Here is a 25,769-nt window from a genome sequence, read left to right as displayed (position 1 = left end):
GAGGAGAGTTTCAGCCCTCTAAATTAGCTGTGAGTTAAAACATTAAGAAAGATGTTCCACCATCAGTTGGTGGGATTTTTCCATGATAGACCACAATCACTTCTTGATCAAAACAAAGTTGAAGCAGTGGCAGCTGATGGAAATGCTAATTACATTTTTCTTGCATCATTTCTCATGATGCATTAGTTTTATTCTCATTTACAGAAGATTTTAGCAGAAGGGTTCTTCAGGCTGCAGCTGAACAAAAAGCAACTTCTTGTCTCAAGTTGTTTTCTTTATGGAAACTAGTTTTGAACAAAGAACTGATACTACAGGCAACTGCCAGCAGGATCTACCAAGAGATATGTTCCACTCTAGTATTATGTCAGTGGCTTGCCAATCCTTTTCCCCTAAAACATTTGTAAAAACACTGGAAATACCTATGAAATTTATAAAACAGCTCCTAAAACATCTGCTTAATGTCCTTTCCTTCAAATATAAAAGACCTCCACATTTCAGGGTCTTTTGCTATGGGTACAAGGAAGAGGTTGGGGAAGAGGTTAAAAGGTAGGACAACTATCTTTTCAGTTGCTATGTTACAAAATTTAAATGACTACTACACTAGAGATTAAATACAGACTTTACATAAACAATCAGAACTATGGAAATAAACCATAACTGAATCCATATAAAATCCTTATCAGGTCAAGTGACAGTATATTAAGAAAAAACATATATGTTATATAGAAGATAATATACACAGATTTTAATAGTTATTTTCCCCCTTAAAAGTCACTGTCAGTAGGATCACAGTCTTACTGTACAGACAAGTAACTGGAATATTTGAAATTACTAATGGGGTAGATTAAGGTTATAGAAGCAAAATGTTATCAAGTACACCTTTGCACATGTCTATACTATGACTTAAAAGCCTTAAGCATTCTCCTACATACTCCACTTTCAACCTAAATGGAATATCACTGTCAGTATACAAAGAGGGCACTTCTAATCTAGTTAGTGTAACTATGCTACAGGACAGCTATCTTACAAAGGAGATTAAGTTCAGATGTTTAGAAACTTTAAAAATAAGAGAAAGCTAGAAACCCTAAACAGCTACTCAAATGTAACTATCATTATCTTTTAGAGAGTATTAGACTAAACTCCAGTATTTGCGCTATGGTCATTGTATTAAAAGAAAGTTCTACCACACCTAAAGGATAAGGCATAGCCATCTACTAATTGGCATATTTGTTTATTTGTCTGTTTGTGAAAAGGTCCTTATTTGTGTAAGCAGCAAAACAAACTCCAACTGAATGATTGCTATATGCAAAAGAACGGAAGGCATTTGCCTCTGCAGTGAACTTTACAGTTCTCAACAGCACACACGCAACATGCTATCTGAAAAAAGTTACTAACTGAACTACATGTATTAAATACTGAAAAAAGTTTTACATTTTTAATTATAATTTATTTTATTTAACAATCTAAGAAGTTTGCAGCCATCAGAAGTTCCAGTGCAATTTCAGGTGCAATTGGGAATTCAGGAATCTCCGTAGAGCTGTTAGTATAGCGGACCTTGTAGGTGAAATACATGCATACTTTGGATAGGACATGGGATGGGATCTCTCTAAAATTGACCTCATTTGTTTCATTTTCTGCAAACTGACCTGTAGAAAGAAAAAAAACAACACAAAAGAACACCAAACCAGAAGTCAAAATCTCAATTCACTGCAAAATGAAACAACTTACCATATTAATAAAATGCATTCTAAATACACCTGCCTAAGTCTCACCTTCCAGGGTATTAGATTCTTCGTTGTAAAGCAGTATGTGCCACATTCAGAGCCCTTAAGAATATTAAGACACCCAGCATTATGAAATATTTATTTAGGCTGCAGCCTATCAACATTATTCTGAACAACTATGTCAGAAATTTAGGTTTACTTCTATACAGTTGATAGGTACTTCGCTGTGTGCTAAGCTCTAAGAGGCATCAATTCAAATTTCTAGCTGTCTTGTCCAAGGAAAAAAAGGGTTTCTGGATGTTTCATATCTGCACATGCACACGTATATATCAGTAGTCCCTTCTATGACTCAGCTTTAAATTCCTCAGTTTCAGGCAGATTTGACAAGAGGGTTGAAACCTCAAAGATCTATTAACTTGATAAGCTGTGTAAACAGCAGGGATAGGGAAACTCTAGCTGTACTGGAGGGAAGTTAACAGGCAGTCAAAGTTTATCCCTATTAGATATGAAAGTATTTATTCAAAATTCAAATCTCAAAATACAAGTACATTTGAAATTTGCTTTCTGTAGTGCCTATAACCATGAACCTGGATGATACAAAAGTTAGGATTCTATGGTTAGTCCCACAGGATTTCTATTAGTTTTGTCTCTTCCCCTCACATCTTTTGACTTTCAACTCCTTAAAATGAAAGACAATTAAAAAAACACTAACTCCATGTTTATGGGAGATTAGAAATGTTTAGCTCCCACTATTTCTGTGGGCATCTCCTTCTAGCTACAAAGCAGAGCTATTTACTAATGTCTACATAGATTTGTGTAGAAATATCTGCATGCACTGAAGCCAGTCTGGCTATTATTTTACTACAGGAACAGCTGGAAGCAAAAGAAGAAATGTTAGCATATTGGCCAAGTCACAGCACTGACACAAAAGACTTATACATCAGTGAAATTATGACCTACTGAACTAGACAGCAACAGTACTTTTCCTTGTGACCTATTTATCTTGTTAGTATTTATACAAAATATTCTTGACTGCTGAGTCCTTTACAGAGACAGTTTCTAGCCCTCTAAGCAGGCTACTTTGCTGTTTATTCCTTAACATTGAATGAATTCGGAGCAGGTCTTGTAACTACTCTTTCTCTTAGATGCCTGAGAGGCTGACATGGACACAAAACACTACATATTTTCAAATGCTACCATTAAAATGACACTGAGAATTTTAGATGGTCAGTTTGCCCAAGTATTACTAAGTAATTAAAAAATATATTAAACCAATAGAGCTCTCCAGTAATCCCCCTCACCAAAATCGAGAACATAAGAATGACCATATTCAGCTCCAAGCTCCATGTAGCCTACTGCCAACCACTCAAGTGGCCAAAGGTAAACATACAGGATGAGGGTATAGAAGAGAGAAAGGACTTGTGTTAACTTCTCCCTGTTCTCTCCCCCACCATTTTGGTCTTCAAAAACTAGTTCAGACACTTCTTAAATCAGATATAGAATCATTTTCAGTAACACATGAGGTCCTGCCCTCCTGTAAGTTTATCTACCCTTGCCTCAAGCTAACTTTCATTATTAAGCTCAGGAATTCCTTGCCATAGGTTGTTGTCCACATGTGGCCTTAAACACAGTAGGCAGCAAAGCACCACACAGTTTTGCTTGCTCATTTGCTCCTGCTGTGGGTGGACAAGAGAAGAGGAAAGGAACAGTAAAAGCAAGAAAACTTGTAGGTTGAGAGAAGAGAAAGGAAACAAAACAAGTGATGCAATGGTAATCACCACCTCCCATGGACATACTGATGACCAACCAGTTCTCAAGCAAAAGATGGCTCACTTCTCTTTGTTACCCCTCTCCCTTTTTTACTTTGGAGCAAGACATATGGAATGTACTATCTCCTTCAGTAGTTGAAGTCATGTGTCTGGTTGTGTTCCATCCCAGCCTATTGCATACTCTCCAGTCTGGTTATTGAGTGGGTAAAGAATGAGAGACAGAGGAGGCCTGTGTGCAAACACCTTTCAGCAACAGCTAGAACAGTTGTGTTATTGGTTCTGTTTCAGTCACAAATCTAAAGCACAGAACCCTGTGACCTGCTGTGAAGAAAATTAATTCCACATGGAAATACCAGAAGTTCCACCATGGATGTGGTAATGAAGAACCACCAGCTCTCATTCATTTTGAACTTGGCAGCTCCATGTTTCATATAATACCCTCAAGTTTTCATGGGAAAACAGTAGCAATATAAGACAGTGTAAGATCCCTAACTGCCCAAATAGAGTCCAATTTCAACTCTGGTATCACAATACCCCAACAGAGATGGACTGTTCTGCTGGAAATAGGAACTAGGCAGGATATGGAAAAGTTGTAATTTTTTTCGAAATTTCACTAACATTACTAAACGATAAAAATTCAAAATGTCCAAAAGTGAAAACAAAGAAGGTAAAGGTACTAAGTCTTCTGTACCTACCTGGTCCACTCAACATAGCTTTTATTGTTCCTGATGTTAATGCATGCTCTCTTTTTACAATGAACTCATGGCCATCAGAGGATATTAACTTCACATACATAGCATCTGGGCCCTCACACCCACCGTACGTTTTCTCTTCTCCATCTGTAATGGAAAAAAAAAGATAATGGTTTTGGAACACAATATACTGATTCACATTACTAAAAATACAAATTGCAGTCTTTTCTATGACTATGTTTGCAGACTGAAGGACCCAATACAACCAGGAATTGCATATTTGAAGATGATTTCTCTGAAGTAACTAGCAATCTGTTTTAAAGTAAGTAATTTTGCAGAACCTGGATTTTTAAATTAACATCCCTCCATCATCGAATCCTGACATGATTTTTAAAATCTACATAGGAATGAAATTCTCCTTAATACATTCTCAAGTCAATTGAACATGCTACTGCTTCTTTCCATTAAATCTACAGTCATGTTTATCATACTAATGCTTGCTAAAAGTTAACTAAAAACATATCTGATACAGAAAAATACAGACAGCAAGGAAAAAATGCTTTCTGAAGCACTGGTAAGAGCAAAAGCAGTCAATATTCCTGCACTGAAGAAATGACATGAAATAAGATTCATCCTCCCTGACTACCCAACCAGACCCAGAACCATACAGCATCAGTGCATACCTGTGTGTTGTGGCCTTTGGCAGAAAGCATGGAAAGTGCCAAAGCACTAAACCCAGGCAGATTTGAAAATTCTTCACACATCAGTTTGACTGTGCTTCTTCTGTTTCCCTTCTCCCTTCTGTTTCACTGAATACCTGCTCTTTACTTTGTTCCTCCTAAAGGCTTTAGCCCCCTTTCCTTTTTGTGCCTTCTTTCATTGCATCCCAACAGTGCTACATTTAAAAGTTGAATTACTGTTGCTAGCAAATAAAACATTCCCCCAATCAAGTTGCTTTGTGAATTTGAAGTTAAAATTGAATAATTATGTAGTTATTGCCAACTTTAATAAAGTACTGCCAGTGCCAAACATACTACATACAGTCAGAGAAAGTATAGACAAAACCAGAATCCACCCAAACCTGTTTCATTAACCAGTCATTTGTTGAGGCAGAAACAAGTTTCAGAAATGTAGTCATATCACACACAATGCAATTTATCAGAAATCAGTCCCTATTATGATCTCTGAGCCAGAATTTAACAGACTGACTTTAGTTAACAAACAAAGAAAGAATTATTTTAAAAAGTACACAGTGAAATTTCCTTGGCCACTATATACAAGTTTAGTGCTACAAAAGCCTAAAGGCATTCCTATTTTAGCATGTATATTTTCAGAGCTATGCATGTTAAGCAAGTGAAAATTTTTGTTAGAAGAGATACCTCCTGAACAAGTCTTCCAATAAATGAACAGTCACTTGAGAAATTTTTCCCACAAAACATTTGTAGGAAATTTGAGGCTACAAGTGATAAGATAAACATGTAAAGTCTTAGAATCCACCTCCTCTACCGATGCGAGAGAAAATGCTTCAAACCATATGAAAACAAGAAACACTCTAAGATTGTGAACTTACCCATTCTCTTCTTATAAAAAAAAATTGGTTTTTTTCAACTGCAGATTTTGCAAAAGGAGCGTCTGAAAAAACACAAGGGGCAATATTTTGAGTCAGCAGTACAGTTTTTAAATTCTCCTTTACTTACTAGTCTTAGTGTTACCATAAACACTCTTCCAAAAAGAATATGATGACAGACAACATGAAGTGTTGATGAGCAGCAGGTTTTGAAAACAGAAAATGTACGAAGTTCATCCATGGGTATTGCAAACTGTCAACTTTAGCACCTCCAGTACTGTCTGGAGGCTGACCTGCTGGAAATCAGCTTTGCACAAATAGACCTGGGGGTGCTGGTGGACAAGTTGAATGAGCCAGCAGTGTGCCCTTGCAGCAAAGATGGCCAACAGCACCCTGGACTTTATTTGAAAGCGCTACCAGAAGGCTGAGGCAGGTGATCCTGCCCCTCCCTCAGCACTGCTGGGACACATCTGGAGTGCTGGGTTCAGTATGACAGAAGTGAGTCCTGCAAAGGGTCACAAAGATGACAGAGGGATTGAAGCCCTTGCCATACAAGGACAGGCTGAGAGAACTGGGGATGTTTAGGCCGGAGAAGAGAAGGCTCAGGATCAGTCTAATCAGTATGCACTAAATACATGGCCTTCAACCTGTCCTTCACAGAAGATTGACTGACAGCTCCCAATATCACCACTAATATCACCTAGATAATCTACTTCAGACATATAACTTAGATATAGCTAACCAGGAGCTTCCATAGCTTATATACTAATATCCAGCTTGCTGCATATGTATTTCTCCATGGAAAGGAAATTTAAAGAGTTAGAGAAATGGAAGTACTTATTTGCGAAACAAATCTTGTATGTTCAGATACAACTTTTATTTCTTTGCCCCACACTGCATCTCTGCTGTCTAAAAGAAAACCTTGTAAGAGAAATTCGATCCACTCACCTGCTATCCTAAAATTCCTTTCATATCAACAGCCACTCTGCAAACATTAACCCAGTACAAATCAACGATACTGCTGTGTGCCCACAGATTCAGGAAAATAGCACAAATAATTCTAGGAGGTCTCCTGGCTGATATTCAGGGTTGAGGGCAGCAAAGAGATCACAACAGAGACCACAACCCACACTGGAGCCCTCCTATGTTTCTGGTAGAAGTTTAGCAAAAAATATAAGCAAGCTGAGGAAGCTGCACGATGTGGAAGAGGTACTACAGACACTTCTTTGCTATTGCTGATCACTTCACCTCTGCAAAACATTTTGTTGCTGGTTTATTCCATCTGTCTTTTTTCATAGCTACAAATATAAGATAGTCCAAATGCTTCCTCAAGCTTTCATAGAAAGGCATTTCGTTATGTACTAATGAAACTACACACACATAACCAATAGTTTTTAGTTTTCTGAAGAGAAATGAAAATAAAAATAATCTTCCACTTACATTGCAGCTTCGTTTGAAAATTATCCTGACTTTACACAACTATCTCTAAAAAATATTTTCCTTACCACTGGTATAAGGAAAATCTTAAGCTGTACTCTTGCAGGTGAAAAGTTCCTGAATATAAGGCACATTGGAGAATGTTCTCTGAGAGTTAATTTTTGTGTTCTGTAATAGAGAATGGAGTGTTAAATGCCTTCATCACTTTCAGTAATTCCAGGAACTCATCTAAGGAAATGACATTGGCTGCTGGGACAATCAGGGCCCAAAACCGTTGGCATCTTTCACCATATCTCAACAACTTTTGTAAATGGGAATCAGTCATCTTATTGGAGAGTATCTGTTGCTCAGGAACTGAAGAAATACCTCACATTATTACTTCTACTTTGCAGAAGGGGACCACTTGTACTACCTCTTTTTCTAGCCACAAAACAATTTGCTACATTCCAAAAGAGTAGTGAAGCCACCTATGATTTATAAATAATAATAATTGGGAAAAAAATAAATAAAAACAACATAGAAGTGATACCACACTTTAGAAGTGTTGGTGATGATAAAATGTGCCTTGGTTTAAAATACAAATAATGCCACTAAACTCAGGAATAAGCTTAGGAATAAATAAAGGCTAGTTAGTGGGAATTTTCAAGGTAAAAGCATAACTTGAGGAAGCTAATACATTGAAAGATTAAAAATGGAGAACTGAAAAAGTCTACACAAAAAATTAGATGTCACAAAAATATACAAAGAGCATTTTAATAAATCAAATGTGCTATCATATGATTAATGAGGAAAAAATATAGTAATTAACAAAGAAGAAAAAAAATATCAGGCTCAGTGGTCTGAATTCAATTGCACTAAACAGTAAAGCAGGATAAAAATGCAGTAAGCCTTTGTAGTTCCAGGGCATGCTGAACTAATCTAGTATTTAAGAAATTAATCAGTCATTTTCTTTGGGAAAAAGGAAACTCAAACAAGATGCAATCTGGGCTCAGTTAAATAATTGTGATAAAAAGTAATCTTAAAATGAGAAAGAACCTTTCTACAAGACTGTAAGAATACAGGATGGTGTTGCAAACATAGAACAACTGGATCAGAAAAGAACTACTAGTTCCACCAAAAAAAATTTTTTTTTTTAAATGTTTTTTTTTTAGCAATGCTACCAGAAAAGAATAGGCAGATTTGGATGAGACAGAAGTGGAAAAAATTGCAATAAAAGTGGGACAAAAGGTAACACAGACAAGTGTCCAGTCTTGAAAAATTGTGTACTAGAAGCCATCTGAAATCAAGAGTCCTGCATTAAGGGACCAATACAATCTTCTTCCATGTAGTCAGGGCTTGTTATTTGAGGTTATAGTAATTCTGTGGTCAACTATAAACTGATGCAGCTCTGTGGGGGTGAAAGAAAAAAATGGTGAGGGACAAAGAGGCAAATGCACATTAAGGATTCCTTTTCAATAAAGATAGGGGATATGAGCAATGTTGCACATCAGCAACAACTTGTCTGGAACACCACACACAATTCTGAATTCCTTTTTTCAAGAAAAAGAAGTTTGAATTACAAGAACTACAGAGAGAACCTACTGATATGAACAAAAAGCCTGTTTATAAAAGAAAAATTAATCTTCCTTATTCAGCTTAGCAAAACTGGAATGAAGATAAATATAAAAACTCATTAAAAGGACAAGCATCAATGGGAAAACTATGCCAACATAATATCTCAGTTTAAGTTCAACTAATGAACATTAACAAAAAAAAAAAGAATAAAATTCATAGTGCTATTCCAGAATCCAGGTTTAGTTCTGGATATGGCAAACCCCAAACATTCTATTGCCAAAAGTAAAAGATGCAGAAAAGCCAACCTGCTTTTAAGAAAAAGACATAGTATGTTACAATATATGATGTATTTGACATGTTAGCAAGGGACACACTGAGTTTTACTCAGTTTCCATTCTGATGCAATGATGTGTCATTAAAAGAAAAAAAAAATCATGAATACTAATAGCAGTATAGATTTATTCTTGAGAAAACAGCCAACAGCAGAGCCCAGAAAGATCAGAGAGCCAATGCAACAAATGACGAGAAAAGAAAAACAAGAAACTCAGGAATCCTAACAAACCTAAAAAAAACAGTAATGGTTCCTCTTCTGGATCAAGAATTGTTCAGTGTGTCATGACATTGTATGAAGAGCAGAACATTTTCAAAGCCAGAAAAAAATGCATGAAGAAAATAAATCAAAAGAATAAAGAAATACCTCCCACAAATTCTCACTTGTGCATATAGGGAGTACAAAAGGAACATGAAAATTTCTGCTTTTTTTTTTTTAAATTAACAATGGCATGGTCTTCACTTTTAAGTAATAGGTCAAGGAGATTCAAGCAACCTTGTATGTTGTCTTCCAACAAATTATTTTCTCTCAGTGTATTTCCAGTGTAATGTTTATTCTAAACCATATCATTATATTTTCCTTCTGTATAATGAAAGCAGCATATAGGCAATATAGACAATAGGAAGAAACAGACAGCTTTCTGAAACTGCCTGATTATACCTACCTATATATTAATTATTTTTTCCACACCTTATAGTTGCCCTCTGAGTTCACCAAGACTACGCTAACGCAGCAGTCAGGATAAGAACAATCCAAGTTTTGTTAAAGTGTACTTTTTATATATTTTTGACTTGACTATTTCAGATTCCTGCAAAGAACCACTAATTTATGTTGAAGTACATTCACAATTCCATTTGCCCTTCAAGAAGCTTATGTGGCATTACCATAAGGTAGCTCAGCTCCCTGACTTAAATCTCAAAAAAGCACATATATTAAGTATTACTGTTCTCCTGCTTTGCCTCCTTATTAAAAAAAAAACAAACAAAAAAAACCACCTGCATTTATTAAGAGAAAGTTTACATAAAAGGGATATGGCACTTCTTAATCAGAGGGAGAGTACAGTACAACTAAACCCTGTGTATTTGGCACAGAAACTTTCCAACCAGTCTAAAAAGACTTCCTGCTGCAGAAAACATAGAATTGTCATTAGATTAATTAGAGAACTGAAAATTCCCACAGGCTGCCAGAATATTCACACCTACAAGGTACAATATCGCAAAATATCACAAACCTCTAAACCATGGCAATTGATCCACACAAGATAAGTGTTCTTGTTTCCCTACTTCAATGTCTTCATCTAAGAAAAAGGATGGTGTAGTGAGTTTAGTCTGATCTTCCTGCTTCTCTTGACCATCAAATGCAAGAACAAAACTGAAGCATGTTCACAACCATCCCAGCTCATTCCCAAAGCTGCATGCTCATCTCCCAAGTTTGCCAGAATTTCCAGAATATAATTTCTTTGTATGCCTTGTATGCCAATGAGTGGAACAGACTTGAAGGACATACGCTAATGTAGCTGAACATGCTGGACCACTGCACAACTTCCAGAACCTCACTGCTCTGTTCTCATTAGCACAAGAACACTGAATCTATGCAAACATTCCAAGCATTCAGATTCTTTGATCACACAGGAAAATCCTTTAAAAAGTCAGCTTCTGGTTTAAGGAAATTCAAATGGCTTACAACTCATTGGCTACACAACACACATGTGACTTTTGTATACTTCAGCTGCTAACATATGTATCCTACACTATCCATTTCTGGAAAACATGTGGCAAATTTGCCTTCACAAAGTCCTGTGTTTGTTTAAAAGCCAAATGTGACATTTTTTGGTATTATTATTTATATATCAGTAAGAGTTCATCAATTACCAAAGGCTACTGTGTATTACAATCCCAGCCTCCTACTGTTCAATCCTAAATTCTACCCTATCCTGTACAGTAACGTGCTTTAAAACACTGCTCCTCAGTTTAACATTCACTGCTCAGCACACATCAAGAAATAATTAAGGTAATAATAATTAAGGGATTGAAACATATTTAGAAAAAACACGAGGATACACTGGTACAGCATGATTTCCAAATCAGCTGATTCACTACTCAAATACTCAGGCTCTATAACTCAGTTTTTCTGGGACCCACTGGAATGTGACAGGAAGGCATACGACATGTGAATGCTAGCTGAAATAGACAGGAGATGGGGTAGGATAGCATTAACAGAGTACCAAAGATCTTAGTTAAGATTTCTTTTCCTGTCTAAAGAAACTTCCCTTTTCAGGAATTCCCCAGAAAGCTTCAAGGAAAAAAATAACTCAAAAACATGGGGAGGGGGGTGTTACTGTTTTCTTCCAAAGAGTACTTCCAAGCTGTACTGTACAGTTCTTGCCATGGGGGGAAAAGAGGCTGATGGAATACTGCAAAAATTTACAGGGCATGGATTTCTGCCCTCTTGTTACCATTCACCAAAAACTGCTGTTATGCAAACCATCCCACAATGGAGCTAACTAAATCCTGAACCTTTCTAGGTACTAAGAGACTTGTTAAAATACACCAAAATTCCTTAAAATAATCTGACAAACCCCCTACTTTCATGACATAACTTAAGAATTCCTTGTAACATACACGAGAATTGTAAAAACACAGTAAAACACCTGAAGAGGAGTATCCTTGAGTGTGATATTCATTTGTGTCCCTACAACAATATTAAAACAATTAACAATATTAAAATTCTTCACATTAAGACTATGAGAAACTATCTAAATCTGTTCATCACCCACTCTGGTACAGAAAAAAAAAAATGCCAAAGTGCTACAAGTTCCTAAAAATTATCTTAAAGCTCCCAGTGGAAACATTAGCAAAAATTTTACTGACATAAACATTTTATTGCTATAACTTAAGCTCATTAAAAGGCTGAGCTCAAGGCATACAGGGGTATGCCACCTCTGCAAAGATGTAGCAAATGTACTACAGGAAAACAAATAAGCACTTATTCCCCTTCAAAGTAACTCTTCAGTTAATTGAACATTCCCCCAACAATTATTTTGGTCCTTATTATAACGAAAGGAGAAAATTGGGAGCTTGTAGGGGACTACGCAGAAATAAGTGCACAAAGTGCTTCTTACCCTAAAGATCTCTCGCGTGCCTGTTTATCTATGTTTTCCGGTTTGCTTCCAAATGCTATCAAAGCCAAGTAAACAAATGGCCTGTGACTATCTAGGTCTCCTCAGAACGCAACGCTTAACTTACAATTCACAGTAGCAAACAGAAATACTTAATAAAAGTGGTGGAAGACCAAATTGGCCAAAAACAAACTGCCAGCAGCACCACCTTTTCACACACAAATGGGAAGCCCTCGATAACTTACCAATGCTCAGGTTACCTTGTATTCAAGCAGGACCTCCCTCTGAGGAACACACGGCACGCAAATGCTCATTTCTGTTGCTACATGTAGGTGTATCACCCTTTGCTTTCCTTACATTCGCCGACCATTATAGCCAAATCACTTTAACCAACTTTAACTTGACAAAACAACCCCTGGGGGCGCATCCTAAATTCTTTCGGCCATAACTTTTCCCCTCTCTCTACGGCCTGGCATAGGAAAACGGCAAACGTCACTTATGGCAGGAGTTTGGGAGCGGTGCTCAAACCCAGCACAGCTCCAGAGCCCCTTTTCTGGCGGCGCCGGGATTCCAAAGAGAGCGATTTGGGGGAGGAATGCGCCTTTCGCCACCACCTCAGTGGGAGAACCTCGGCTTGGCACCGCGCCCCGCGCACCCCGATAGCCCCAGCCCCTCCGCTCGGCCCTCGTTCTGCCCCCCCCCACCCTCTCCGCCAGGCGCGGGCCGAGGCCCGCTGCCCTCCGCGGGGCCGGCTGCGGGGGCTCCCCGCTCCCCGCCCGACGGGGCGCCCCGCCCCCGGGGTGTCCCTCGCGGCCCCGGCGGGGTCTCGCTCTCGCGGCCGCCCCTCACCCGTGGGCGCCGCTCCCTCCGCCCCGCTCGCAGGGCCGCGGTGTCGGCCCAGCTGCCTCCGAGCGCTTCCGCTCGGGTCACGGGCCGCTTCCGGCCCCCCGCGCCCAGCCCGTGAGGCTCCCGTGCTCCCGGCATGCTATGCTCCCGGAGCGGTGCATGCTGGGGCGCGTAGTTCCCGGGGGTATCTGCAGGCCCACCATGTCAGGGTTCGGGGGTGTCGGTCGACAGCAGCTGAATACGGGCGAGCGCGTGCCTGGGTGGCCTGTAAGGCCAGTGACATCCTGGCTTGTATGCAGAATAGTGTGGCCAGCAGGAACAGGGCCGTGATGAGGCCACACCTCGAGTCCTGTGTTCAGTTCTGGGCCTCTCAGTTAACGCACGGCATCGAGTGCAGCTGGGGGCTGTCCAGGGGAGGGTAACGAAGCTGGGTAAAGGTTCTGGCGCACGAGTCCTGTGAGCAGCACCTGAGGGAGCTGAGGTAATTTAGCCTGTAGAAGAGAAGGCTCAGTGAAAACCTTACGTCTCTCTACGACTATCTGAAATTACAATAATAGTTGGGGTTTGCCTCTTCTCCCAGGCAGCTGACGAGAGGACATGAAGCAATGGCCTCAAGCTGCCCCAGGGAAGATTCAGGTTGGACATCAGGAGGAATATCTTCACAGAAGGAGTGTTAGACATTGGAATGGACTGCCCAGAGAGGTGGTGGAGTCACCATCTCTGGGGGTTGTTTAAGGGATGCTTTAATGTGGCAGCTAATGCCATGGTCTAGGTGACGTGGTGGTGCTGGGCCATAGGTTGGACTCGATGGCTCAAAGGTGTTTTCCAGCCCAGTTAATTCTGTGATTCTGCGGCTGAGCGGCGTATGGAAGATGCTGACGGGGGCGCCGCGGAGCCGGCAGGAGTCTTCCCGCGGGCGGAACCAAAGCGCGGCGTGGCGGCGGCGCGGCGGTGGCTGTCGGTGTAACACCGCCCGCCGTGTCCCCGGTGCGGCCGCGGCCCCGCCATGCTGCCGCTGCTGCTGCTCCGGGCCGCCGCCCCCACCGCCTGCCGCCGCGCCTCCGCCTCGGCATGGCTGCGGGGCGCCGCGCACCCCGCCTGCCGCCACCGGGCCGCTCTGGCCGCTGCCGCCGCGAGGCCCCGACAGGTTCTGTGTGGGGGCTGTGGGGACTGTGTGTGGGAACGGGGGAGTGTTCCCTCTCCCCGGGGAAAGGGCGGCGGCCTTGGCATTCGCGGTTTTGCCCGTAGGGGGGATTTTGAGGAGGAAAGCGAGGTGCTCCTCAGGGCGCACCGCCTCTGTTAGGCTCAGTTGAGAGCCCACCTGGAATGCTTTGTCCAGCTCTGGGGCCCCCATCGACCTGCTGGAGCGAGTCCAGAGGAGTCCACCAAAATGACTGGAGGCATGTAGCACCTCTCCTACGATGAAAAATTGGGAGAATTGCGTTTGTTCAGCCTGGAGGAGAGAAGGCTTCGGGATGACCTAACTGTGGCTTTCTAGTACCTGAAGGGAGCCTACAAGAAAGTCGTGTAGGGAAAACAGACTTTTTACAAGGGTGTGAAGTGCCAGAAAATGGGGAATGGATTATAACTGAGAGTAGGTATAACTAATGTAAAGGAAGCTATTTAGCTAATCTAAGATATTAGGAAAAAAAAATTCTTTTCCGTGAGGGTGGTGAGGCACTGGAATAGGTTGCCCAGAAAAGCTGTGGATACCCCAACCCTCAAGGTGTTTAAGGCTGGCCTGGGTGGAGCTTGGAGCAAACTGGTGGAGTGGAAGGTGTTCCTTTCCGCAACAGGGCTGTTGGGACTGGATGATCTTTAAGGCCCAGTTCAACCCAAGCCATTCTGTTATTCTGTGATCAAACATAGCTGTGATGATCATGGGTACCATAAATGACTCCCTGCAAAGCTGTGTGTAAATTGATTGCTGTCTCAATTAGCAGTAATGGGGTTGCAAATATTTAATGCTAATTTGGGATATTTACATGGGAAGTTATTAAAACAGGCAGCATATTAGTTGGAGTTTTTGGCATGCTTTGGAGTGTAACCTAGCTTTAATCCCTAGTTTGAAGTGCTGGGGATGGGTTCAGGGCAAGGAGAAGCTTTGTGTGAGTATATACACATATGTAAGTGTGGATGTGGATGGATAGGTGGATGTAAGGTATAGTACTGATGTTCCTTAGCCCTGTACTGGTTTCATCTTTCAGGTTACATCTTTTCAAGGTGTGGCTATTCGCAGCCTCAGCACATCCTCCCCTCATGATCACCCAGAACATGGAAGATTAGTTTATAAAGGAAATCTGGCAAAGGCAGTGTTGGGTATGTGACTTAAAGTGGTTTATATTGCCTTTTTTTGTTGTTGTAGTTTTAACAATATTTAGTAACTTTAAAATGGAACATTAAAAGTGAGTGTTCTCCTTTCCAAGTTTGCCAAAGTCTGGATCATACGTACATCAAAACAAACAAAGGTGGTAGTGGTGGTGCCTGGTTTCTATTTCTCTGCTTGGGTGTGCAGGGTGCTCTGGTAATCTCTGTAACCCCTCAGCCTTCCCTTGCAGTGCTTGGGGTGTCTTATCCAACCCAGTGAGCAACAAAGATGAGCTATAACTGGTGTTTGAATTCTGTGTGCTTGGAAGTGTTCCTGAAATGCTTTCCAGGCAGGCAGGTACTATGATCAAACACTCCATCTGTAATGAGACTTTGCAAATCTTTCTTTGGCCAGTTAATGTCACAAAGAGCTAGTGAAAAGTAAAGTCATTGGATGTTTTCTGATACACATTTTTGAAATGTGTCCTAACCTATTTATTTGTCACTGCATCTTGGGGTCCTGGTTTTCTTGGTGACTTAAGCACTGTGGGTGGTCCACAGCACTGGCTACTGTCTTTCAAGCCACATGCAGAATGGATGGGGAGTACTTGTTAATATTTAGTAACCCAGGCTTTATGCATGGTGGCCAAGCTGGCTTCTTTGTAATACACGCTGAATGTCAATTAGTTGTTGATGAAGAGAGAAATTCCCTGTCTGCCATCTCTTCAATGAGCACCATTACGTGTCCATGAATGGAGTCATGTCTCATTAGATATCAGTTTTTGTGCCTGTGAAGTAAAAACCTCATATGTGTGCATGACAGCTAATAGCTGACTGCATCAGAGAAATAGCGTCAGCTTTGATAAACCCAGCATGAAGGTACAAACAAATCAGAACAGTGGCAACAAGACAGGGTTGGGTTTTCAACAGTTTGTCCATGAGCTTAAAAAAGAAGGAAAGGGGTTTTCAGTAAGTTCATCAGTTCGAGTAATGGCATTGTTATGTGGTAGCAAAATATATATAATTGTAGAGAAGGTTTTGCTCATAAGTGTTAACTTTCATTTTCTTTGATTTCTTTTATGCAGGTGTGAAGTTTTTCTCTTACTCCACCAGCATATTCAACCTGTTCATGATGCCCTACATCATGCTGAAAAGTGGTATTGGAGTGGAAAGTCTGCTTGTCCAAGTTGCCTTTTATGGGTTGATCGGGATTTTTACATTTGTAACTCCGGTTACTTTGCATATCCTTACAAAAGGTTATGTGATCCGGCTCTATTATAAAGATGAAGTGGACACCTACACAGCCATTACCTACAATGCGGTCTTGGCAGAAAAAGTGACTGTTTTCCATCAGAAAGATGTAAAGATTCCAGACATCACCAAGATGTTTACAACATTTTATGCTAAAACAAAATCAATGCTTGTTAATCCTACGCTTTTCCCAAATCCTCAGGATTATAACCATCTCATGGGCTATGACAAATCCTCATTTTTTAAATTTGAGGATTTAGAGGAGGTAAAGGAAGCTGATGAAAGGAAATAATTTGAAGATAATATCAGTATCATTGTCCATAATGCAGTACTATATATGTGAAAGAATGTAAAAATCTATTACACTTGCTAAGTATCACATAGCTGGCGTTTTCCATATGTGTTTTGGAATGTATAAAAAGAGACACTTTTTAAAAAATATTACAAGCAGTGTGAAGATTCTTTAGTATTAATGACATAAAATGCAGTAAAAAAAAAAGGAGATACTTAGCCCTGTCTTTTGCTTGATTATTCTTGGTTTGATTTTTGTTGTTAGTTCTCCAAAGAACTGTAAAACACATGAGCTGTGTGGCAGTCTCGCCATCTCCATGTCAAAATAAGCCATTCATGATAGACAAGTCATCAACACTCATTACCTGTCAAGTATGTAGTTAAGATGTTAAGCCTTAAATATTAATTGTACTTAATCTGAAAATACTGGGATTTTGTCACTGCTGGTGATGGTATAAAGGGAGTGAATGTGGCTTTCCCTTCCCTTTGTGAGACCATCAGTAGCCAGGAGCAGTTTCTGGAAAGCAGACAGGTATTATTGTGAGTTCCTGCTACAACCTCCTCCCAAAGGAGAGAAGAATATGGGGAGAATGGCTGTGTATATATAGGGCAGGAAGTTCTGGCCAGTTAAAGCTACTCTCAGGTTTCTTAAACTAAAGTCCCATTCCAAGCAACCCTGTCCCCAAAGGTGGAGACCAAGAAGCCTTTCTTCTTGGGCATGGGAAAGCACCATGGCATAAAATTTGCTCTGTGAGCATCCCATTGACAAGAAATGCTGTATTTGAATCGACAAAGAAAATTCTAGCAGCTAATGGCTAAAATGCATTCTGTCAATTTTTATGTAAGGTGGGGAAGCAATTATGCCTTTAAAGAACATACCTCTTGATTTTAAGCACTGTGAAGAAAACCACCTTTCACTCAACTAAAAAGGGGATCCAGTCTTTTTGTGGTACTAAACTGGTTCATCTGCCTCAAGTGTGTAGAGGTTGGATTTAAATTTTTTAGCCCAAGGCACATAAACTGACAGATACTTGTTTTTGAAGAATGAAGTGCCTAAATATTTTGAGACATGAAAATTACTGAATTGAAAAAAAAAGCAAAATTAAAATTAATCCTTTTGTGTTAGCAGTACCCTTTGTAATAAGAAAATCTGATGCTTGCTGCTAGTCATCCTGATCCTGCAAATAAAAAAATTGTAGCTAACTTTCAAGCTGTTTCCTAAATTGTAGCTGAAAAGCTGTATTTAAAAGTCAAAATGTCTTCCAATACTATTATTTCAATTTCCTTTTGTAGGATGACACCACAGATGATACTAAACCAGGCTTTTGAATGTTCTTATTCTGACCTCAATATACTTACGGTTAGTAATTAAAAAGCAAATCGTCCTATCCCAATATTTTTGAGGCAGTTTTTTTGTATTGGCACAACTATAATTTTAAAAGCCTGATAGAGTCTCATTAAGCCAGTATCATTCCATGGGTAGGAAATTTTTCATAAAATTATACTGAACATTTGAGGTTCAAATTATATTGAACAAGCAGTTCTGGTCACCTGGTTGTGCTGCTTGTCCTCATTGAAATTACATTTTGCACCTAGTTATAAGTAATCTTTCCATGTCTGATGCATTCACTCCTTTTGGTGCTTGCATTGAAAATGGAATTGGCTTGATCTTCCTGTGACAAATTTGGGGAGAACAGGAAATAGAGTTTGCTGGAGAAGGTAAAGGAAACGCCCGCAAATTATTTATGTACTCCATAGGCAATATCAAAATCCTCATCTTTTTCTTCTGACTGCAAATAGTTTTCATTTCTAAATTTGAGATTTGAACAATTCAGAATTAAGCAGCAAGAGTAAGATATCTCCATGCCAGTGGCTATCTATGTCTTATATCTATGGACGATAAATATTATTTCTTCTGGTAGTGAAAAGCAAGTGAAGCTGGTAGGTGGCTTTCTGACACACAGATGATTAAAAATAATAATAAAGAATTCAGAATTCTACCAGAAGGTAGGTGATAATTCTGCTTGGGATGTAATTTCAGAAAATATATTTCATACTTCCAGTGTGCAACTTGAAAATAATGGGGTAGTTCTTTTATATTAGGAAAAGAGAAGACCAGACTTACTGAAGAGACTCTATTCCACCTGCTTCTGCTTTGTTAGCTGCTACACTTAGATTGTGTACTTGGAATTGTAGGACCATTTTGGTTGAAAAAGACCTCCAAGATCATTGACTCCAACCATTAACCCAGCACAGCCAAGTCCACCACTAAACCATGTCCTTAAGTGCCACATTTATGTATCTTTTAAATACCTTCTGGCATGAGGACTGGCACTTCCCCAGGGAGCCTGTGCCAATGCTTGACAGCCCTTTCAATGAAGAAGTCTTTCCTAATATCCAGGCTAAATGTGCCCTGGTGCAACTTGACGCTGTTTCCTCTTGTCCTATTGCTTATTACTGGGCAGAAGAGACAGATGCAGACCTTGCTGCAACCTGCTTTCAAGTTGTAGAGAGTGATAAGATCACCCCTGAGCCTCCTTTTCTCCAGACTGAGCAACCCCAGTTCCCCGAGCTGTTCCACCCAAGACATGTGCTCCAGACCCTTCAGCAGCTTCAATGCCCTTCTCTGGACACATTCAACACCTCAATGTCCTTTGTGTGGTGAGGGGCCCAAAAATGAACCAGGATTTGAGTACACTTTCACATGCGTGACTGGTTTGGATCCCTGGAATTGTTGAGAGCAGTTATTCACATTAGAATCAAAATAAAGGAAGGGAATTGTAATCCAAAAAGCCTTCAAGATGTGTTTCTTCTTTGCTCTGGGTTCTGAGCAGTCTGTCTTTATTTTTGCAGCTCATTGTGTGCATTTCCAGGTGGGAAGCTCTAAAATACTTGGTGTCCTTCTACAGTAGAAAATGTGTGTAAATCAGGACACGTCCTCTTGCTACTAAGAAATCCTGCAAGAGAATCAACTGTGGTGCAAGTGTTTCAATAAACAAATTACAACCAGGTAATTCCCAAAGTCTGTTAGCCCCATGTCTGTTTAACCACCCTATTAATTACATGAACTACTATTTTCTTCTAGTGTATTTTTCTTCAGTTTCATACACTTGGTGAAAACCAGTACTAAGTACAGAAGTATTACTGCCTGCTAACATTTTCCTCCCTGGAAGTTGTTGACATTTCTCTGGGTGTAGGTAACTTGTACATGACATGGAAGAAACGATTTATGAGATCTAGAGAATGTGCTTGTACATGTGGAGATTCTGAAGGAAATACTGATACAGGAGCCCAGTTTTCTGAAATAAGTGATTTACAAACTGTCTTATTTGCAGGGCAACACCTACAGTGAAGGCTGACAGATCCAGCAGCCTTTTCAGGACCAACCAATCACTTGTCCATAGCAGCTGGGCACGTCTTACCCTGGTCCCAGTTTCACTCAATCTGGTATGAAGAGCAGGAATGTATCAGTGTAACAGCAATAGTGTGGCCAGCAGGACTGGGGCAGTGATTGCCCCCCTTTACCTGGCACTGGTAAGGCCACACCTCATGTACTGTGTTCACTCTGGGCCCCTTTGATTCTGGGAGGACACTGAGGTGCTGGAGCATGTCCAGAGAAGAGCAATGAAGATGGTGAAGAGTCTAGAGGGTAAGTCCTGTGAGGAGCAGCTGAAGGAGCTGGGATTGTTTAGGCTGGAGAAAAGGAGGCTCAGGGGAACCTTATCTGTGAGGAGGTTGTAGCCAGATGGGGGTCACTGATCTCCCAGGCAGCCAGCGACAAGATGAGAGGAAATGGCCTCAAGCTGTGCCAGGGGAGGTTCAGGTTGGACATCAGGTGGAATTTCTTGATAGAAGGGGTGATTAGACATTGGAACAGGCTGCCCAGGGAAGTGCTGGAGTCACTGTCCCTGGAGGTGTTCAAGGAAAGACTGGACATGGCACTCAGTGCCCTGGTCTAGTTGATACAGTGGTGTTTGGCCATAGCTTGGACTCAGTGATTTCAGAGGTCTTTTCCAACCTTGTTAATTCTGTGATTCTGTATGAAATTACTGAAGCCTTCTTCCTAGACACATTCTTCCTATCCCCTTCCAGCCTTAAAAGCTTCCACGAAAGGTCATAGATGACTGGTTTTTTTTCTTTTTACTCTTTGAAGAACAGTCAGGATATGTGCAAATTTTTATTTTCAGTCTTTGACTACATGCTATTTTCTTCCTAGTGACCCTCTTGCTTTCTCAAGTTTTTGGCTTTGTCCACATTATTATTCATTAGTCCCTATCTGTTCTTAATTATAAAGTACAAAGCTGCTTGTCATTCTTTAAAGTTATTTTTTAAATTAAATTATCCCACAACCCTCATCCTTTTCTTGCAAATGTAAAAATTTTTGATGAGAAAATTATCCCTCTTTGATACTTCAAAGAGAAATCTTTAAAGCTCTGAGGTACTTCACACTCTTAACCACACTCCAGAATTAAAAGGTAACTAATGTGACTGGAGCTTGCTTTATTACAAACCAAAGCCGTCACATTGGCACAGATGAATTAAATCCGTAAATTTTTGCATGGTACCATGAGGGCTTAATTTAGGTGATGGAAACTTCATGGAAAGCTCTTCGTGCTGTAAAAATTAAGAGCAGATGTGAATTATTACAACTGCTCAGTATAACTTAAGAGGGTGGAAACTTGGTGAACCGCTGTAATTTGGTTGCTCTGTAGTTCTGTGGCCATACCACAAATTTCTTCATGCCTCATACCATGGATTTCTTCATTCCCCCATGTACAGCATAGCCGGCTGCAGCCTGCATGAGAAATGGGACAAGTGTGCTTAGCTATGAGTTGGATCCATTATAATAAGATTATCCCAGAGCTACACAGATCTCAGCAAGCAGCTATTTTAAGCAAGGAATAACAGAGAACAAGAGCAGACAGCCACAAAATATGTCCAGCTGTCTCCCTTTCTAGAATTCCAGGGTAGACAGTGTTGCTGTGCTGTGGTTACTGTGAGCCTCAGGTAGGACACATCCCTTTCTTATCCCTTCATCCTCTGCTTTCTCTTCTTTTTGACAAATTTAATAGTTTAATGAATACTTTAGAATACAACTGTAAGCTTTAGTCCTAAACTTGGCTTGCAAAGAATAAACCATAAAGCTACTGGCAAGAGGCAGGGAGTTACATCCAACATAATTGTTTGCACAGGAAAGCTATACCACCTGGTATGTATTTGCTATATTTTAATAGTCTCCAGTGGTTTAATGTCATATATTCAAATCAAACCACTAAGCCAAAGTTCATACAGTATTTAACAAAACATAGAGTAATGCACAGCCTTTTTTCTATGTTTCAAAACTCCTTGGTTTCTTACTCAAATGCTACCAACTCACCACTGGATATGTGCCAGTGCACTGTCCTTGGTTTGCACTCCCATGGCATGCTCAAGCACTTCATCAGTTGCCTGTAAAGGAAATGAATCCTCTACCTCTTTATTGTATCCCTGGGCATGACTTTCAACTTCCACTATAAACATTGTCAAAGATTGGGTGAGGGGATTTGAGAAGAGTCTGCAGTTTTCTATTCATGCCGATTGTTGAGTGTGTTTTTATTTTGTGAATGCAGTCTTATGCCTTATATAGAGCCTCTATATGTTATAGTGCCTTCAGCATCAAGCCTAAGCCCAGAATCAGAAGGAATAAATGTCTGCTTCCAGGTACAAAACAATCTACTTGAAAAACTCACAAATGGTCCTGCAAGGAAAATTATTATTGCCTCTTTATTTAATAAATGTGGTTAACATCTTAGAAGGGTTTATCATTAAAGCGAAATTTTGTTACATGTCAAAAGTTATGACATAATCTTTAATTCTGCCTGACTAACACTTTGAAATGGAGTACTTTCCCCTGCTATACTGGTGTACTGTTATTTATTTTTCTGTGATGGGATATTATGATCACGTATATTATAAACTATATATATGAGCATGTCTACCTTCCTCTTTTCTGAGGGAGATTTTACTGACAGATTTAGACTTCTCGTGGTCAATGTACTCACATGCAGCCAACAATCCAAATACAAAGTGATTATTTTGAAAAACTTAGTTGCAAGTAAGTTAAGCACTTTTTGGATCCATTGAGAAAGAAGATAAAAATATCATGAATTATTTTTAGGATTTTAACCATAAATCAGTGAGGAAACTTGGAATAAACTTCTATTCTCAGCATCTCAGATGTAAAAAAATTAAAAGTCATAGGTATGAAGTTCTAAATTCTTTAGACTTGAATTTATGTACTGTTAATGGGATATGAAAGCTGGTTCCTACTGAATACACTTGCAAAGCATTTCGGAATAAATGAAGTATTTCACTGACAAAACCTCAGTGAAGTAACATTGTGTACCTCTTTCCACTTCTCTTTCTTTTTCACCTTTCTTCTGGATAGGAATATATAAGCAAAAGATTATTGTAAAGGAAGAGGATTTAGTAAAATTATAGAACTTTATAATCTACAGTGATCCTCATACTGACTTAAAAGGAACAGAACAGACTCCTCACACCATTAGTGCACTAGTTTGGGACTTTAGTAGTCATCACAAAAGATCACCTCTATGAATAGCATCAATGTTGGCATGAAAAACCACAAGCATTTAAAATGGAATTTGCTGGAAATACTTAAAAATAATTTAGGTTATTTTGATATAATGACAGTTTGAGCAAACACACCGGTCAATGTTGTAGGCTTTATAATCATGGTGAAAAAGATTATTTTAGCTGTGATACCAGAGTATTATTGTTCCTGCTTTCCCATTTAGCCAGCCAGATCCTTTTAAACTGAGCTTTCTTACACTGACTTTTTAAAGCATTGGAATAGTCCTGACCTGTGCAATAAAAGTACAGTAAGGAAGGAGCAGGAGGTTTTTGCATGTGTCTGTCCGAGCCACCAGGGGGGACTCATTCCTCATCTATAACTTTTCTGCAGCAAGTATCTATAAAAAACACCTATGCTTGAACCAGGTCTAGAAAGACAATTCAGCAGAGAGTTTGTCTTCGTTTATATTAAGAGAGTTTTATGTAAAATCTTGCCAATCTGCAGTGCTCTTTCCACTCTGCCCATGAGTGCATCAGCCACCCAACACTTTGAGCAGCAGCAAGTCTGGCCACAGAGGGCCAGGCGTTCAGCTGGGAAATCTTGTATATCAGTGGGGTACGGTCAGTGCCACCTCCTGCCCGCTTCACACTGACCTGGGACTTGTCCTAAACCTATTGGAGCCACAGAAGACTCAGCAGAGAGCCTGGCTTGGCTTCTCACAGATTAAACTCCTTCACACCACTGGTCATGGCTTTGTGGTTGAAAGGAATATTTTTTTTGCTGTACGTGCAAAAGGTAGCTCTTCTTTAGTTGTTGCTTCATTGCTCCTTTGTGACTGTCTCACTGCTCCATTTCTTTTTGCCAACTATTACAGCCTGATTTATTTCAATTTCACTGCATGTCTTACAAAATTTTAAGCAAAATTTGTCCACCTTGAAACAGAACTGTGTTATTGCTATGATCTCAAAGAGCTTATATGTTTTATAGCATCCTGTTAAACAGCAGCAAAAATCTGTGTGTGATGTATGTACTCTGGAAATCTGTCAGGAAAGTTATATAATTTTGAATTCCCACCTAAAAGCCAAATACTGTAAATTTCTTAAAATTTTGAACTCTGTCAGGCCAGTGGTCTTTTCCTGTGGTCTATAGAAAGATTTGGAAATACTGAAGAGAATTCTTTAGCTGCATTAAATTTTAATTTTTTTATCTTATTTTGTGAATTATTACAGTAGCTCATTAGTTGGTACTTTCAGGCACCTTTAATTCAATTTTCACTTTCCTTAATTAATCTAGAAGCTACCCCCATCTCTGGGCACAATCAGTCATGGTTTTTTTGCACATCATTATTCCTAAATTATCTTTTGTGTTACATGTTCAGACTTCTGAAAAACAATTTCTTAATCTTCTGCTACTTTACCTTTCTAATATGTAAAATATTAACCTAATATGCACAGAATTTGTGAGAATAAAGGCTTTTAGGCATTGTGATGGGGAATGGAGAGAGTCAGAACAATTGATTAAGGTATATGTGTTGTAATTTTTACTGTTTCCCACTTAGCGGGAAACAAACTCAAATACCTATTTCATGTGTTGCTTCTTTTCTTAAAAAAATAAATACAGTTTCTGATCTAAGAGAAGTCAGCAGATATATACACAAACCAAGAAGGTAACTTGTGAGAAAATGATTTGCTTCATTTCTGTAAGTCATTCTTCCTTTAAATTCAGTAGATTTCCATATTTTATTATAGCAAAAGAAAAAGAATTAGTTGTATTTCCTGTCAGTTAGAGGGAGTTGTGCTTTCCTGAATGAGTTATTATGCTTAATTTGATCTGTTCCTGTAGTTGGGACTAGGTGGGGCTAGCTGTTAGCACTGCTGGGTTTGTGCAGTAAGAGCTGAACCTGTTTAGTCCACAGGATTGATATAGCTGACACAGGAAAATGCGTTATTTTTTGTGTAATTCACTAATGGACAGAAATAATTATGTGTATCTAATAGCAAAAGTGCTTTAAGAGGTTTTTGTTTTGGTGTTACAAACTTGGGTATCAAGATCTGTGACCTGGAGTGTTTTCAGCAACACAGGGTAAAATGAGGTTGTAAGGTACCTTCAGTTGTGACAGATTCTGTGCTCTTACAGAAACATGCCAGTAAAACTGGACAGCTTTTGCCAGTCATTGACTCACTTTTAGTGTCCCCTGTGCGTGGCTCTGTGCTCTGGGCAAACCACACAGTGCTGCTTCTCCAGCAGAGACTGTGGAGAAGTCTGGGAGAAGGCGGCAGAGAGACTCTGGGAGTCAGATATGGGAATT

The 25,769-nt window shown here is 39.7% G+C and overlaps 2 protein-coding genes across 4 annotated transcripts; one reads left to right on the top strand and one right to left on the bottom strand.

Annotated features, from left to right (window-relative positions):
- Positions 1–1,215: 1,215 nt before the first annotated feature.
- On the bottom strand, positions 1,216–13,182 carry ELOC (elongin C). Of its 2 annotated transcripts, XM_005517087.3 has the most exons (4): positions 13,042–13,182; positions 5,756–5,817; positions 4,189–4,332; positions 1,216–1,646 (listed from the first exon to the last, which is right to left on the bottom strand). In XM_005517087.3, exons 2-4 carry the CDS (start codon positions 5,757–5,759, stop codon positions 1,456–1,458), a joined length of 339 nt encoding a protein of 112 aa, XP_005517144.1. In that variant the 5' UTR covers positions 5,760–5,817; positions 13,042–13,182; the 3' UTR covers positions 1,216–1,455. The 2 variants fall into 2 exon arrangements, with proteins under 2 accessions (XP_005517144.1, XP_014112054.1); XM_014256579.2 differs by lacking the exon at positions 5,756–5,817 and having other exon boundaries at positions 13,042–13,129.
- Positions 13,183–13,620: 438 nt separating this feature from the next.
- Positions 13,621–17,106, top strand: TMEM70 (transmembrane protein 70). Of its 2 annotated transcripts, none has more exons than XM_088065567.1 (3): positions 13,621–13,674; positions 15,246–15,357; positions 16,431–17,106. In XM_088065567.1, the coding sequence occupies exons 1-3, from the start codon at positions 13,636–13,638 to the stop codon at positions 16,886–16,888; spliced, it is 609 nt and encodes a 202-aa protein (XP_087921693.1). In that variant the 5' UTR covers positions 13,621–13,635; the 3' UTR covers positions 16,889–17,106. The 2 variants fall into 2 exon arrangements, with proteins under 2 accessions (XP_087921693.1, XP_005517469.2); XM_005517412.2 differs by lacking the exon at positions 13,621–13,674 and adding an exon at positions 14,030–14,185.
- The last annotated feature ends 8,663 nt before the right edge of the window (positions 17,107–25,769 follow it).

Source organism: Pseudopodoces humilis, chromosome 1 (assembly GCF_049639895.1).
Source record: "Pseudopodoces humilis isolate 2021_Gansu_Grassland_sample_001 chromosome 1, ASM4963989v1, whole genome shotgun sequence".
Taxonomy (NCBI): domain Eukaryota; kingdom Metazoa; phylum Chordata; class Aves; order Passeriformes; family Paridae; genus Pseudopodoces; species Pseudopodoces humilis.
Note: the sequence above shows the minus strand (reverse complement) of the source record. Positions and strands in the feature narration are given on the sequence as shown.